General features: G+C 41.1%; 1 protein-coding gene across 1 annotated transcript in view; it reads right to left on the bottom strand.

The window, feature by feature from the left end:
* Nucleotides 1–8,246: 8,246 nt before the first annotated feature.
* The window catches only part of jph3b (junctophilin 3b), a 31,983-nt gene continuing 24,685 nt past the window's right edge, over nt 8,247–15,544 (bottom strand). Inside the window, exons 3-5 of the mRNA XM_017473460.3 lie at nt 14,835–14,959; nt 12,321–13,114; nt 8,247–10,370 (exon numbers count right to left, since the gene is read on the bottom strand). Coding sequence (XP_017328949.1) covers nt 10,290–10,370; nt 12,321–13,114; nt 14,835–14,959 — 1,000 coding nt within the window. The 3' untranslated portion in view covers nt 8,247–10,289. The remainder of the gene's footprint in view (nt 10,371–12,320; nt 13,115–14,834; nt 14,960–15,544) is intronic.

The following is a 15,544-nucleotide window of genomic DNA, read 5'->3' as shown; positions in this document are numbered from 1 at the left end:
ACTGTATATCTTGAGAAAGACATCAACATCAGAAAAACATCTCACTATTATGTGATAAGTTTTAATGAACAACACTGACAAAATAAAATTTAAAAACAGATAAAATGAGGACAGTTTGATGAAGCAAGGCTGTAGTGCTCAACTAATATGGATACAGTTGAATGGTAGCTAGCTAGTAAGCTACCATGCATGCTAGCTATAGTTGAAAATTAAAGTAGGCCAATATGCTGTTTGCTGATATTACCACACCAGATACTAGATGCTTTCCTCATATATTTTATCAACTACACGGTAAGTTTAAAATCCTTATGTGTTGTCCACTTAGTTCTCACTTAGCTGAATTTAGCCAGCTAGCTAGCTACATTCACTATAATGGCTTTAGGACAAACTAGTTGGTGTATTATTAGTGCTGTCAACTCAAACGTCCTCAATGCTGTATAATAAAAAGCAGATTTTAATAGTTTTATGCTTACTGACAATCCCAATCATGTTTTGTGCACATAACTAGTATATGCTTAATTGAATTTAGCATCAGAAACATGCTAGCTATAGTTAAAATAGGTCAATATGCTAGCTGCTAATTTTACCACACCAGATACAGATTTCCCCCCACATTAAACATGGAAGGTTTAACAACAAGCAGCTCTGACAGAAAATAACATGTAACAGGTAAGTATTAGTTAAAAATATATATAAAGCTAGTAGTGTTAGACTAGCCATTTGAATTGTAGCAGTTAGCTAGCAGACCTAGATACATGATAGCTTTAATAACTGGATTCATGTTTACTAGATTAACTTTTTTGGCCTTAATATGAACACCTATACACCTCATTTATGTAGTTATCTAATCAGCCAATCATGTGGCGGCAGCAGCACAATGCATGAAATAGAGTTTACGTAGAGCGGTGCGAAAAACAAAGAACATCCTGTGTGCAGAGAGTCTGCGGGCTGAAATGCCTTGTTGATAAGAGAGATCAGAGGAGAATACCAGGCTGTTCTGAGCGGACAGAAAGTCTATAAGCACTCTTCTCTTTAGCAGAAAAGCATCTCAGAACGCACAGCACATCAAACCTTGAGGTGGATGAGCTACAACAGCAGAAGACCACATCGGGTTCCACTCCTGTCACCCAAGAACAGGAATCTGAGTCTATCATGAGCACAGACTCACCCAAACTGGACGTCTGAAGACTGGAAAAAGAACAGGTGATTTATTATTATAATCTTCAACTCTCTAGTCTGGATATCTGTTTTTGCATGCAGTGAAGAAAACTAAGCCTCCAGAGATGAGACGTGGGTGTGAGCTGATAAGTGTCGATCAGCGCACAGATTAATGCCGAGAACAGCAGTAGAGCTGCAGAACCTCTAGAAATCACAGCTTCTCCAAACCAAACGGCCTGACCTATTTCTTCATGAGGGACGGAGAAAGCCTGATGAATAATAAATGCAGTGCTGAGAGATGGATGAGGTTACTATGATGCAGCCGAACCGAGCCGAGTCGATTGCTCCCCATATCATCATGCGCCGAGGCGCCTTTTTGCTTCATAACTCTTAATAAAAACAAAAAAGGCTCAGTTTATATTTACACCTCAAAAAGTGACTATTTTTGTAGCTCTGACGCCCACATGAAGCAGCAGTCGTCAGAGAAACGTCAGAGGAGAGGTGTGTGTGTGTGTGTGTGTGTGTGTGTGTGTGTGTTTTGAGAATTTGAGCCCTGCAATATGTTCAGACTTAAGTATAAATCTTGTTATTTCACCATTTTTTAATTGCAGTAAATCCAGCTAGTATTATTTAATGCCATTTTCACCATAATTACTAGGGGGGGAAAGTAGCATAAGTATTCATCCCCTTTGAACTTCTCAATTCAGTATTCATCCCCTTTTGAACGATCTCAAATTATTTCTTCATGTTCCTGAAAGAACCCAGAGTTAGTTAGAGAACATACCTAAACACGTCTGGGACAAAGTTCTGAAAGAAAAGCTATCAATCAGGGTTTGGTTGAAGGAGGTGTGGCCTTTGTATCTGTCAGTCAAAGTGAAGGTGGCTTGGCCTTTCTATCTGTCAGTCAGCATGAAGGAGGTGTGGCCTTTTTATCTGTCAGTCAGGATGAAGGAGGTGTGGCCTTTGTATCTGTCAGTCAGCATGAAGGAGGTGTGGCCTTTGTATCTGTCAGTCAGCATGAAGGAGGTGTGGCCTTTTTATCTGTCAGTCAGGATGAAGGAGGTGTGGCCTTTGTATCTGTCAGTCAAACTGAAGGAGGTGTGGCCTTTGTATCTGTCAGTCAGCGTGAAGGAGGTGTGGCCTTTGTATCTGTCAGTCAGCGTGAAGGAGGTGTGGCCTTTGTATCTGTCAGTCAAAGTGAAGCAGTTGTTGCCTTTGTATATGTCAGTCAGAGTGAAGGAGGTGTGGCCTTTATATCTGTCAGTCAGAGTGAAGGAGGTGTGGCCTTTGTATCTGTCAGTCAAAGTGAAGGAGGTGTGGCCATTGTATCTGTCAGTCCCACAAGGCATGGCCTCTGTGTGATCAACCATGTTTGGTTTTTGAAGTTTCTTTTTCTTTTTTCTTTTTACTGTAGCTATATGGCTAAATACGAACTAAACTGCACCGTGTAGCTAAAGTTTTCAGATTGACTCTGTAATTTTTTAATATGTAATTAATTAATATTATTATTATTATTTTTTTTTTTTACAAAGTACTAAGGCCTTTGCAGTCTCTCACTTCGGTAAAGATGCTACACTGATAATGATTTTACCGGCTGTGGAATAAATTTACATCACTAAAACATTATTTTTAAATGTTTGACCAGCTGTGAACGCATCACCACACACACGTCCACAGGGTCTTAATATCCGCCTGTTTCCTTCCTCTCCTTTAAACTCCTCCACAGATTTAGAGAAACAACCCATAATCCTCTTCCGCTTTTGGGACAGGGCTGAAATCGGCGTGGCGATTATGTAGCAGAAATTGGCTTTGTGTCCCTGCAGAGAGACGCACACTCACACACACTCCAGAAACACTCCCACCTTTAAACATGGACAAACAGAGGGATTAAGGGACATTTTTGTACAATACAACTCCTTACACAGCAGCATTATTTACACATTTGAAATCTGCTTCTCCAGCGTTTCATCACATATTCTACCTTCCATAAATAATAAATATTCCTGTCTTCCTACTTATTGTGTGTTTCTCTCATTTGTATGCAGTAGATTTTCAATGGACAAAAAAAATCTCGAAAATAATGAAAAATGCAAATCCGATTATATATTTAGAATAAAAGTGACTGTGATATGTTGACAGTTGAATAGCCATGTATGTGTACGCTAATGAATGGGGTTTTTAATGAGTTAAAATTATATTTATATATATATTATATTATCGCATAAAAAAATATTGGAAATATTCCGATATCTAGTGTAAAGTCATGGCATTCCTTTCATATAGCGCTCTTAGTTATTTCTATCTATTAATTAATATATTGCAGTTTTAAGTTAAAAAAAAAAAAAAAGGAACAGGAAATTAATGTCATTTGCATGCTGTAACATGATTGGCTCTTAGAATTTATGATGCGATAAGACTTGCTCCTCCCTTAGTTTCCACTAAGATCATTCAGCTTCGTGTTTCTTAAAAGAATGCGGCAAAACCTCTACGTTAATTTGTCCCTGAAAAAAGAATCGAAGCATAAACCATTTACCTGACTAGAGTTCACTTTCACTGTGTATAAAAGCCTCCGCTGAATAAATACATAAATAAATAAAAATGTCCTTGTAGACCTTTGAAACGATTGACATTTTTTGGCACATTGGGATCATCCGAAATATTTTCTACAATTCAAACTTTAGCCGACGTGTGATTGATAAATTTATAGATGAGATCACGTCCTGCTTCTGTTTGTGTGTGTGTGTGTGTGTGTGTGTGTGTGTGTGTAGTTCAGTATGAGAGTCTTCTCAACACTCACTCCTTCCTCTACACACCGTCTGAAACACAGTCTGCATTCAGAGTGTGTGTGTGTGTGTGTGTGTGTGTGTGTGTGTGTGTGTGTGTGTGTGTCGGAATATACCATCTCAAGCTTCTCGACAGGGGAAGATAGGCTTGTAGTGTGTGTGTGTGTGTGTGTTAATGTTTGTGAGGAAACGTTGTCATTGAGGTAGCAGAAAGACAATAAAGAAATGAAAATACACAAAAGCTGCAGTTATTATAATATGATAATGAAAAAGAAAACCCCCTTTCTTCAGGAAGTCTCTGGGACGAGCAGCTTGTATGGAGTTGCTGAAGTGGAGTTAGCATTGGCATGAGTGACACTGTTAGAATTTTAAACACAGGTACACACACACACACACACACACACACACGCACACACACTGCATGCAAACGCCCTGCGAGGATGAGCTGTTTCTTTCGAAATGCGAAATGCTGATGTGGATTTGGTTTGTATTCTAAAGTGGGTGTGGTCAGATGTTTTGGGGCGGAGTTGTAACAGGACTGAAGATGATTTCAGCTTAGCTCTTTAGTGCTTTTGTTTCTTTTCTTGTTCATTTCATGCAAACGACAGTTAGAATTTATTCATTTGTTAGTAATTGTAGTTCAGGATTAAATTCGAATCGGCATGAACAGAGCGAGGACATTTACATAACTACAGTTACTGCAAAATTTAAGGATTCACTGCAAAAACAAACAAACAAACAAACAAACAAACAAACAAAAAATAAATAAACGTACATTTGCAGATTATTTTATTTCATTTAGTTCTGAAGGCAGTAATTCTAGTTTCTTTTGTTTTAGCTGTATTTTTTAGTGTAAGTGCATATTTATTTATTTATTTATTTTAAATGAACTGCTTTTAATGTCCTATTTCTTGCACTATTTAATGCTTTTATTTTATTTTCTTTATTACATTAGTTTATTGCACTTTATGTTTGTTTAGAGCTTTTTACGTTTATAAGAACAGAAATTTCAGCAGTTTCTGGATTTAATTTTTTTTTTTAATTTTCCCCTTGTTCATTGTTTTCTATTTAATTGTAGTATTAATTTTTTTTTAGCTCCTTAAATGTTTCATGGCTTTATTTTCCACCCCCATCTTTTTTTAGGTGAAAGTGTACCAGGTTCTGTTTAGTTGCAGTTTTAAAATGAAATTTTTGTGTATTTTTGTTTGTTGAGTTGAGTTAAACTTTTGCAACCTTCATGGTTTCTGGGTAAAAAAAAAAGAAAAAGAAAGAAAAAAAAAGAGAAAAGTACCTTGAAAACTAACTAACTAATGAAATAGATAAACACTCGAAATAAATGACTACTACTACTGCTACTACTACTACTACTAATAATAATTCCAGTAGTTTAAAAATAAAATGTGGATGTATTCAGAAACACCATGTAGTTTTCATTACGTACATTTTAGACACCATTTCATCAACATCTAATAAAAGAAGGCAGTGATAAAATAAGAACCCGTTGTTTTTCTTTTAATGACCACAAAAACTAGAGCTTACTTTCAAACACTTTCATTATGTTCTCCACACAACTCAAAAAGAAAAAAAAAAAAAGAAAAACGAACAAACTCCCAGGAAAAAGAAAAAGTAAAGAACAGAATAAGAGAAAGAGAGTAAAAGAAGTGGGCATGCTCGGGCATGCGATGGCCGACCGCAGGGTCGTGGTGCGTCCGTCTGGGCAGGATGTAGGTTACAGAGGAGATTTCAGCCACCGCATGCTTCGCTTTCATCTCCCAACATCTCCCACACACACTCACACTCACACTCACACACACACAGCATATGGAGTGTGTACACCCGACCATCCCGTCGTAACGTTTATACCAGATCATGTGACCTGCACGAACCTGCATTCAGTGCTGTTTTTAACACACTCTCGTCGACGTCCCGTTAACGTCTGGAAATGTATAGAAACATTCAAAGCTTATTTAAGAAACATCGTTGAAGCCATTTCTTTGGAAATTTTGTAGCATATCTTTATTTGTATATTGTCATATCAGCTTGCTAAGCAGCTGAAAGGTTACAGTTCAACTGGCTGAGATCATTCACATGGCCATCTTCATTGTCCCGGGTTTGTTGTATCTCATGGCCGTCATATTCATTAAATATTAAGTATTAATACGGTAAAAAAAAATATGTGTGTTTGATAAACCTAGTTATCATGCAGTACCTCGATTTTGTAAATACTGCATTAGGGCGGGGGAGGGGCGGTTGAGGATGCCATGAGGTACATGTAAAAAGCTAGCTAATATATCGTTTATATACTGTACGTAACTTGATATTTAACTAACGAGCTTTGTAGTTAGCTAGGTATTACAATGACTTAGCTATCAAAAGGTACTTTTACTGATCGTGATTTATTTATTTATTTTTAAAATGTTAAACAGTATTCGGTAAAGTAATGTAACGTGGGTACCTGAAGCCGGATAGGTACCTAGCCCGTCATCATTAAAAAAAAAAATAATAAAAAAATTGGCAATTTTTGCTTCTTTTGAAAAAGAAGCCTTCCAAATCAAGCCGCTTTTAGACTTCAGCAGTTTATTACTCGACACGCTGTACGAAATTCCGATAAAATCTCATCCGAATTCTATAACAAAACCGTGTGATCCTCTAAAGATAGACCTGTGTTTAGAAAATTAATTTCGTACGTCCTACTTACGTCATCATTCTGCGTGATCCGATAATCAGCTCGCATAAACACAAATATATATATATATATATATATATATATATATATATATATATATATATATATATATGTATATATGTATATGTATATATATATATTTTAAAATTCAACTGAAGAACAGTAGATGATGAATTGGCAGTGTAGTTTGTTTTTCATGTTGATCGATTTGACTGGACAAAAATGAAATGTAAATAAAATGCATGCATATAGTCATTGGCTGGATGAGAAAAGAATCGATTTGTAACGAGGCCCGAATAAAACTGTAAGAAGAGTATTCGGTTTCAATAACAGTCAATTAAAGTGCACCTATTATGGTTTTCAAACGCGACCTAATTGTGATTCTGAGGTCTCGTACCATAAATTTACACGCATCCGAGTTCAAAAAACACTTTAACGTGCTCATAATTTAAACCGCAGCGTCACCTTTTTCCCCTCAGTGTCACAAACGACTCGTTGGATGATCCGTTCTAAACGATTCTCCTCCTTTCAGAGAGCATACTCTGCTCTGATTGGTCAGATGTCCCAGTCTGTCGTGATTGGTCTACTGCTGTCTGCGTGTTCCAAGAAGGAAACGCCCACGACTGTACCGAGTTTCAGCTCCGTCTGTCAGCGACCAGAAGCGGGGCTTTTTGTTACGAACCTACGTAGGTCGGGACGGGAAGTGAGTCTGGAATCACTAACGATTCGTCAGCGGTTCTTTTGGGAGTCAATACCGCCGTTTGTCGTGCGCTTTGATCTTTAAAAATCTGCAGACTTTTTACATTCACAAACAGCTCTATAACACACTACACGAAAGGGAATATTTGGAAAAACCATAACAGGTGCACTTTAAAGTATAAAAACGGCGAAATAATACTTAAGGAAAGTAACAAAGTACGAATACGGGAGTATTTTCCGTTCCTGGCGCTTGCGGACGAGGGCGTGTTAAAACCAGCGCTGGATCTCAGCAGGTTTGACTTCCACCTCTTTGTTTTGTTCCCGTTCCTTCCCGTCATCGTTTCATCGCACGCTTTTTTTTTTTTCTTCATTTTTTTTTTTTTCTTTTTGTAAAATGATGTGGTGGGAGAATGTAGGAAAAGACAGATAAAGGGAGATAGCACAGACTGTGAGCGATCAGTGACTCAGGCGGGAGATACAGGCCCCATACACACACATGCTATAAAAAAAAAACACACAGCTCTTTGAGTCTTTGAGTTCAGCGAGCTGGCTAGAAAATAAATAAATAAATAAAGAAATAATATTAATGATAATAATAATAATAATAATAATAATAATAATAATAAAGCGGACGCATCTCTTCGAGTGTTTATTCCCTTTTGGTTCGATGAGGAGATCATCTCAGGTGTTTGGGTCCTTCTGAAAGATGATTGGTTTGTCTTTTTGTCGTTGTTGGAAGGACGTCGCTGCAGTTCTGCGGTAGGTTCGATATTTTTGTCAGGGTTTAAGAAAAAAACAAACAAACAAACAAACAAAAAAAAAAATCAATGACACAAATAAATGAATAAATAAAAATAAAAAGCAACCGTATACTGCTTCCAAAACTAGAAGACTTTTATATCATTATTTGTCTCAGAAGGTAGCTTTACAAAACTAAACCATACATCAGCATGCAAATTGGTCTCTTTAAAAAACAAGGCAGTCGGCATTTTTTTCCAGACATCTTGCAAATAGCTAAAAAATCTTCTTTTTTTTTTTTTTTTTTTTTTTCCGTTTTAAACAATTTTTCAATAAATATTTATTTTGAAAGCAGCAGTTTTGAAAAAGAAAAAAAAAAAAAAACAACAACCCCGAAACAAAACGACAAAAAACGTTAACAGTCTCTGACGCTCAGGTCGACAACAGCGGATTCTTCGGTGCGCGCGCTGTAAAGCGTTCCTCGTTAATTAACGGCACCCCGTCGGGATTTGAATACCTTACAGGATATCGTGTGTTAGCCCTCATCCAACATTCAGACGGTGTTTAAACGATGAAGCCTGTCGATGAGACTAAAACAGGAGGGATGAACGGACATCATGAATACGAGTCTATATTAGAACGTTGTGGTGTAAAACCCAAATCAGTCGTCAGGTTAAAAGCTGGGTCCGTATTCCGGGGCAGATGGGGAAATGTGCTGAACGATATCACGCCGATAAACGTGACGCGCTCGTGAATTTTAGGTGGGCGTCCGACAGCAGGAGACGCACAATTTACCGTCGACCAAACTTTAACGTGGATCATCGTAGGAAATAAAAGACAACGATAATGTGGGATTATTCACGCCACTGCAGGTGTACTAAGGGCGCGTCTCAATCGGCTCCCTAGTGAGCGCACTCGGCCGTCTTAAGGGCTCACCGTATACCGATTCACCACCGAGGGAGCCGAACGAGACGCGCCCTTAACGGAACGCACACACACTCTCATGCAGCACGTTGCCAGGAACGAGCAGTGCTACGTGCAGGCCGCGAAGGCTCTGTGAAAGTGTTTACCATATATGGTAATCCGGGGGGCGTTTCTTTATGCAAATGAGCGTGGCCACGCAGGAGCGGAGCCGTTTAGAACGGATACGGTTTCTAAACATCCGTTTCGTGATAGATGACAGGTTTCCCCTGTCGTTTCCCTGTCAGTGATCCTGATTCCTGATTGGTCCATTTTGTTCCGCGACATAACAACTGGTAGCCGGTAAAATGTGATTGAACGCATGTTCGTTTTACGTTGAGCTTTTATAAACCGTTATAGCCCGGTTACTGCGTGAAACGTGTTATCTGATATAATGAGCTACGTTGTACGAATTGTGTTCAATTCCCGGATATCGACGTCAGCCTGTGTTTTGTTTTTAAACAAACGGCTAATTAAACACGTCCATGCTAATCTGAGCGCTTCTTCTACGATGGCGTCATTATGGAAGAGAACGAACTCGAACTGGTTCTGGTTCGGGCCTGTCCCATTCCAGTTTCTAAACACGCAGTGAAAATGTGTTTATGCGTTTTTTTTTTTTTCTTTATTTTTGTGCTCTCCGAAACAGAACCTATCCACGATTCTACAGTTCCTGACCCGGCCCTTCCTGACCAGGAATGAGAAGTCCAGATGATAGGGGACGTAGGGGCGGCGGGAACATATACGGGACATCCCATTTCCCATCCAGTGACATCAATACGACGTTTCGACGGAGTAAAGTTCACCTGTGAGCTCACACCACCTCACACACACTCTGTCTCACGCCAGCGGCGCCACCATTCGTTCGAGTCCACCAGCCAAAACAAAAACAACAACAACAACAACAATAAAGAAAAAGCTATGGAAAAGTCAAGAACGGCAAAAAAAACGAAGAAAAAAAAAAAGGCAGTTAAAAAGAATACAAGTGTAGCAACGAGGAACCTTAAAACGTTAACGCTAAAGAAGAACTGCGAACGAAAACATGAGCTCTTTGGAGAAGTGGAGAGGGAAAAAAAATGTTGAGCCCAGAGTTGACTGTAAATTCGTTTTTTCTGTCTCCTTCCTTCCTCCTTTCTTTCGTTCCTTCCTCCGTCCTCGTGATTCACGCTTCCTTTAATCAGATCAGATGTAGCCGGAGCCGGATAAACACTCCCAGCCCGCTCGGAAAGGAGATAAATTAACAGGAAATAAAGGAAATGACAAGAGTTTTAAATAAAAAAGTGAATAAACAGAATGGCAACTCCGATGTTGAGCAAAATCACCATGACAACCAGAATTGAGCTGGAGCCCTGTAAGGAGAGAGAGAGAGAGAGAGAAAGGAGGGAGGAACAAGAAGACATCAATATTTCTTATCCTTACATACTGTTAACGATCATCCTCGTGCAATTTGCCCGACACACACACACACACACACACACACACACACACACACACACACTACACAAATTCAAAATCTAAGCCCTAACCTTAACCTCAGTAATTACAAGGACATTTTTTAAACTCTTTTAAAAGCTGCATTTTAAAAAAATCAACAAACAAACAAACAAACAAACAAACAAACAAACAAACAAACACTGTACATAGTCACCAGACTTGTCAGATATTCCCATCCGTTTTATCTGACAAATGTCCCTAGGAATACTCTAGGGACATTTGGTCCACACCAAAATGTAAACACACACACACACACACACACACACACACACACACACACACAGATCTGTTGTGATGTTTGTTTGATCTCTATCTCATGCCACTCAGCTGATAATTAGGATGGACATGGAAACGAGGCTGCATTGTCCTCACGCTTCAAAGATGACGAGCGTCCGTCCTCATGTGATTTTTAATTGATATGATTCTGCAGCTGTGTTTACGGCCACACACACACACACACACACACACACACACACACACACACACACACACACACACACAAAGACACGCACTACATAAGGAACATGCGATGCATGAAATCAGGCCGTGACGAGTGAAGCGTGTGTTTCTTGCGACAACAACACGTGCAGTGAATCTCACACACACACACACACACACACACACACACACACACACACACACACACACACACACACACACACACAGAGTCACAGTTTAATACGAACAGGAATATCATGACAAATCAGCGTCACGGGACATACAGAACACCGGGCCGTACATTTGTGTTAAAAAATTAAATCAAAAATTTAATTAAAAAATTAAATTAAATCCTAATTTTTTTAATTGAAAGAAATAATTGCGATTTATTTGATATTTTTAATATAAAGATTTGACTGAACTCTGTGTGCTGATTTGTGGACGTACATCTTTCCCCTCGGTGTGTTGTGTAAACCTGTTTTACACAACTATCCTGCACCTCTTGCCTCTCTGCAGCTACACACACTCTCTCTCTCTCTCTCTCTCACACACACACACACACACACACACACACACACCCGCCACTCTGTAACTCACACACACTCTCCTATTGGCTAATATCAGAGCAATGCATAAGCTGTTCCCTAGCAACAGTGAAGCAGCCAATGTGAGGCCACTTTAGCAAGCTGCTGTTACCAAGGTACATGCAGTGTGTGTGTGTGTGTGTGTGTGTGTGTGTGTGTGTGTGTGTGTGTGACATGGTGGAGGTTGTTTGGTCTGCTCTGCAGCTCTCTTTCCATCCACCTGTTTTCAGATAATGGTTAATAAGGAAGGAGCCCCCGTTGACGAATATCGTGCGGAGGTCTCTCTCATGGTAGCTGGGCGAGCTCCTCAGACGGACACGCCTACCCAACTGAACCCGTGATTGGTCGTGACGGGCGAGGCATCCCCATGCCGATTCGTTCCGAGACGGAGGACGTTAAGGAGCAGAAATCTTCCTGTAGTCGTAGAAATTTGTCACGAAAGCGGAACCGTGTGTAACAGCGCCACCTGCAGTATCGGAGCACTGGAACGCGACGGACGATACGAAAGAGCAACGCGAGAACGCGAGCTTCTACACTGCACTCTCGACAGTTTGGCTGCTGTATTGGTGCTTGTTTTGCGCAGCGTGAAGTAAACTGTTGTCTTTAGATGTAGTGTAAACTTTACATTATTTTAAAAAAATGTTTAGAGAACCAAAAATAATCGTATGTGCGTGTGTCACTGTGATTGACACAGGAGTGAGAGTATGCCCCTCCTACCTAGAGATCATAGCCAGTTTTGCTTCCTTGGACTGTGTGCGTGTGTGTGTGTGTGTGTGCACTCACCGAGTTGGCTTTGAGCTGTGTGTGATTCTCTTTATCGTGTTCTAGTGCAATGGGTGAGGATTTTTGTGGGGGCGAGAGCATGAGGTCCCTGCGCAGAGGCCGAGCCTCCAGTTTCTCGCCCGCACGTAGACTGTCCAGCTTTTGCACCGGGTCCACACCGGGCTGTGCCGTCCCCTCTCTCTCTCTGTCCTTCTCTCTGTCTCTTTCTCGGTCCCGGTTTTTGCCCCGGGTCTTGCCCCGGTGACGCTCCTCCCCTTGCCCATAGGGCTTCTGGGAGTTAGAGTCCATGGGTTGCAACGGCTTCATCTCCATCTCGTAGTTGCTCAGCTTCTCCTCGTCCTGCTCGAGCAGGCGTGTCTGCGTCCGGTGCGAAGTCCACTCCGCCCACTTCTCCCGCGACGACGGCTTGTGATTGGACGAGCCGTGCTCCCGGGACGACGCCTTGTGATTGGACGAGGAGTGCCGGTGACCGTTGGTGTTCGCCGTTCTCACGTATTCCTCGCCTAATCCACCGCCTCCGCTCGGCCGTCCGTGGCTCCGGCCCTCCACCAGAACCTGAATTTCGGAGGCTCCGCCCCTCTCGTCGTCCACGGCGCTCTGTCGCAGGAAGCGGGCGTTTTTCGGGCGGGCCCGAGATTTAGAGGTGGGGCTTGGACCCGGGCTGGCGTCAGGAGTCAGCTCTGGAGGAGTCGAGCCCTTCATGTAGAGCTCGGTGCTGTCCGGAGTCTCGCTCGACATCATCTCGACGTCGTTGTCGCTCGACGGCTGCGGCTTCGGCCTCTCGCACTCCACTCCTGCACACACACACACACACACACACACACACACACTTTTTTTTGTTCTGTTTTCTTTGCAATTATTTAAAAGCCTTTCTTAAGATACGCTAAAGATATCAAATCCAATCCGCTGATCCATGACGCATCGACAAGCCTAGTTTTTTGTTTTTAAAAAACAAATCTCTATACAGAAAGGTTGAAAGGAAAACAAGCTGTAATAGGAAGTATAATAATAGATACCGCTGTCTGTTTATATCCCATCATAAACAGATTTCAGATCTGTGACCTGCTCCGTCATTTGAATTTTCAATTCATGTTGAATTTGATCCATTTGGGTTCATCAGAGAATTACAGCTGAACCGAAAAACGCTCGGCGAAAGTGGCGTGCAGTCATTTATCATAAAAATACACCGACAGACCGACAGTCCAAGGTCAAAACCGGACGGAAGAACTGAAAACTAAACACTAAGGATGAAGAACAGGGAGTAGAAAAGCACAAGACGAGGCTTGGGGACAAACATGGCTTAGACTTATACTTCTTGAATATTTATTTAATCCACGACGCTTATCGTTTCTATAGTAACGGCTCAATCACAGAGACTTGTACGTGTACGGTGGACGTTTTCTGTACGGAAAATGTCATGTTTATTCGGCGTTTATGGAAGGAGTCTCCAGTGTCAGCGCAATAGTGCGATTACTGTACAAATAATTTGGAGTGTAGAGAATACCCACAATGCACTTTGATGTTTGTAAGGCATCATTTCTGACAGGAAGGAAGAGGGACAGGAAGCTCTGAGCGTATAAGGATGCATGGAGAATCATGCGAAAAATTCAACCCGTTTTTTTCTTGTGTACTTGTACTTGCTGCTCTGTGTGTGTGTGTGTGTGTGTGTGTGTGTGTGTGTGTGTAAGCTTGATACGCGTGGGCGCGTTAGAAAGGTCACTCCTGGCCTCCCCTCATGTTCCTGTTGCCTGTGCCATCACTCACTCCCACACCACCCTCACCCAAACACACACACACACACACACACACACACATAAGGTGAACATTACAGGTGGATACATTCCAGTCTGAATAATAATCATTATTATTGACAGAAATGGTTTCCATTAAGATGACATTTACACACACATTTTCTTTTCTTTTTTTTTAACGCTAAACGTAACGGATTACAAATCCATTTAAAATAGAATCTCTACTAAAGCCTTCAAGCCACATCGTCACTCTCCACTTTTGCTTTTAAATAAGCGACTGTGTAAAATCCACGCGTCGGAAAAAAAGAACGCGTGTCAATATTTACACGTGTACGGTACTGCACGTGGAAAACCCTCGACTGTTACCGAAGCACTGACACTGGAGACTCCTTCCATAAATGTTAAAAGTTCAATAATCCACGCTAAAGAAATGTCTTCTTACAGGAAACTTCACCACGTCTACGACGACGTTTCGATCCGTTTATTATCAGCGACGTGTCCGTGCGTGTGAGCCGTTCATATTCGACACCTTCCTGACCAATCACAATCCAGAATCCAACAGCGCTGTGGTACAAACCACTTAACCTTACAAACAGTGCGTATTATTTATTTAATATCTATTTATTTTAATTAGCGTGACTGATTCAGTCCGCCCACTGACGCTACACGTCTCCGCTCGGCTGGGATCTGACGCCCTGTCGAAGTGTAACCGTGTTATTTCGTCCTTTTTTTTTTTCTCTTTTTTTTTTGGCGTGTTTCTCACCGTTTCCTCGATGCTGAAACGAAGGCGAGAACTCTTTAGCTGCGATTCTGGCCAGTCTGCACTCCTCCTGCGCTTTCTGCGCCGCCGTCACGGCCGCCTCCGCCTTCCCTCTCGCGTGGGCCGTCCTGAGGGGCAGGAGAAGACGGACAAGAGGAACAAATAAATATATACATAGTTAAATAAATCAAAATGATTGTTAATAAAAAATACAACAGGATGTAACGTTGACATGTTCAGGTAATAGTAGCCCTAGAACGTTTGCGAGCTCGTGATAATTCACGTGACTCGGTTCGTAGTAAAGGTTACCCAGGTTCGCTCATCCCAAAATTTGTACGAATCTCTCAATATGGGTAGCTCGTATGACGTAACATGAGCTAGCTAGCTGAGAAACCTAGCAAGCTACGGCAACCCCACCAGCTAACGTTATATATACCATATATATATATATATATATATATATATATATATATATATATATATATATATATATATATACATATACATGTGAAAATGTATTTATTTCCTCCCTTTCTTACCCCCCCCACTCAATCAGGCAGCAGGTCAGGTGTGTGTGTGTCTGTGTGTATGCGTGTGTGAAAGAGCATCTTCATGTGTGTGGTGGCTGTCAGGCTGTGTGTGTGTGTGTGTGTGTGTGTGTGTGTGTGTGTGTGTGGGCATGCTGTGTGCTAGCGTGTGATTTGTGCTGAGTG

The sequence above is a fragment of the Ictalurus punctatus genome, chromosome 8 (genome assembly GCF_001660625.3).
Source record: "Ictalurus punctatus breed USDA103 chromosome 8, Coco_2.0, whole genome shotgun sequence".
In the NCBI taxonomy this organism is placed as follows: Eukaryota; Metazoa; Chordata; class Actinopteri; order Siluriformes; family Ictaluridae; genus Ictalurus; species Ictalurus punctatus.
Note: the sequence above shows the minus strand (reverse complement) of the source record. Positions and strands in the feature narration are given on the sequence as shown.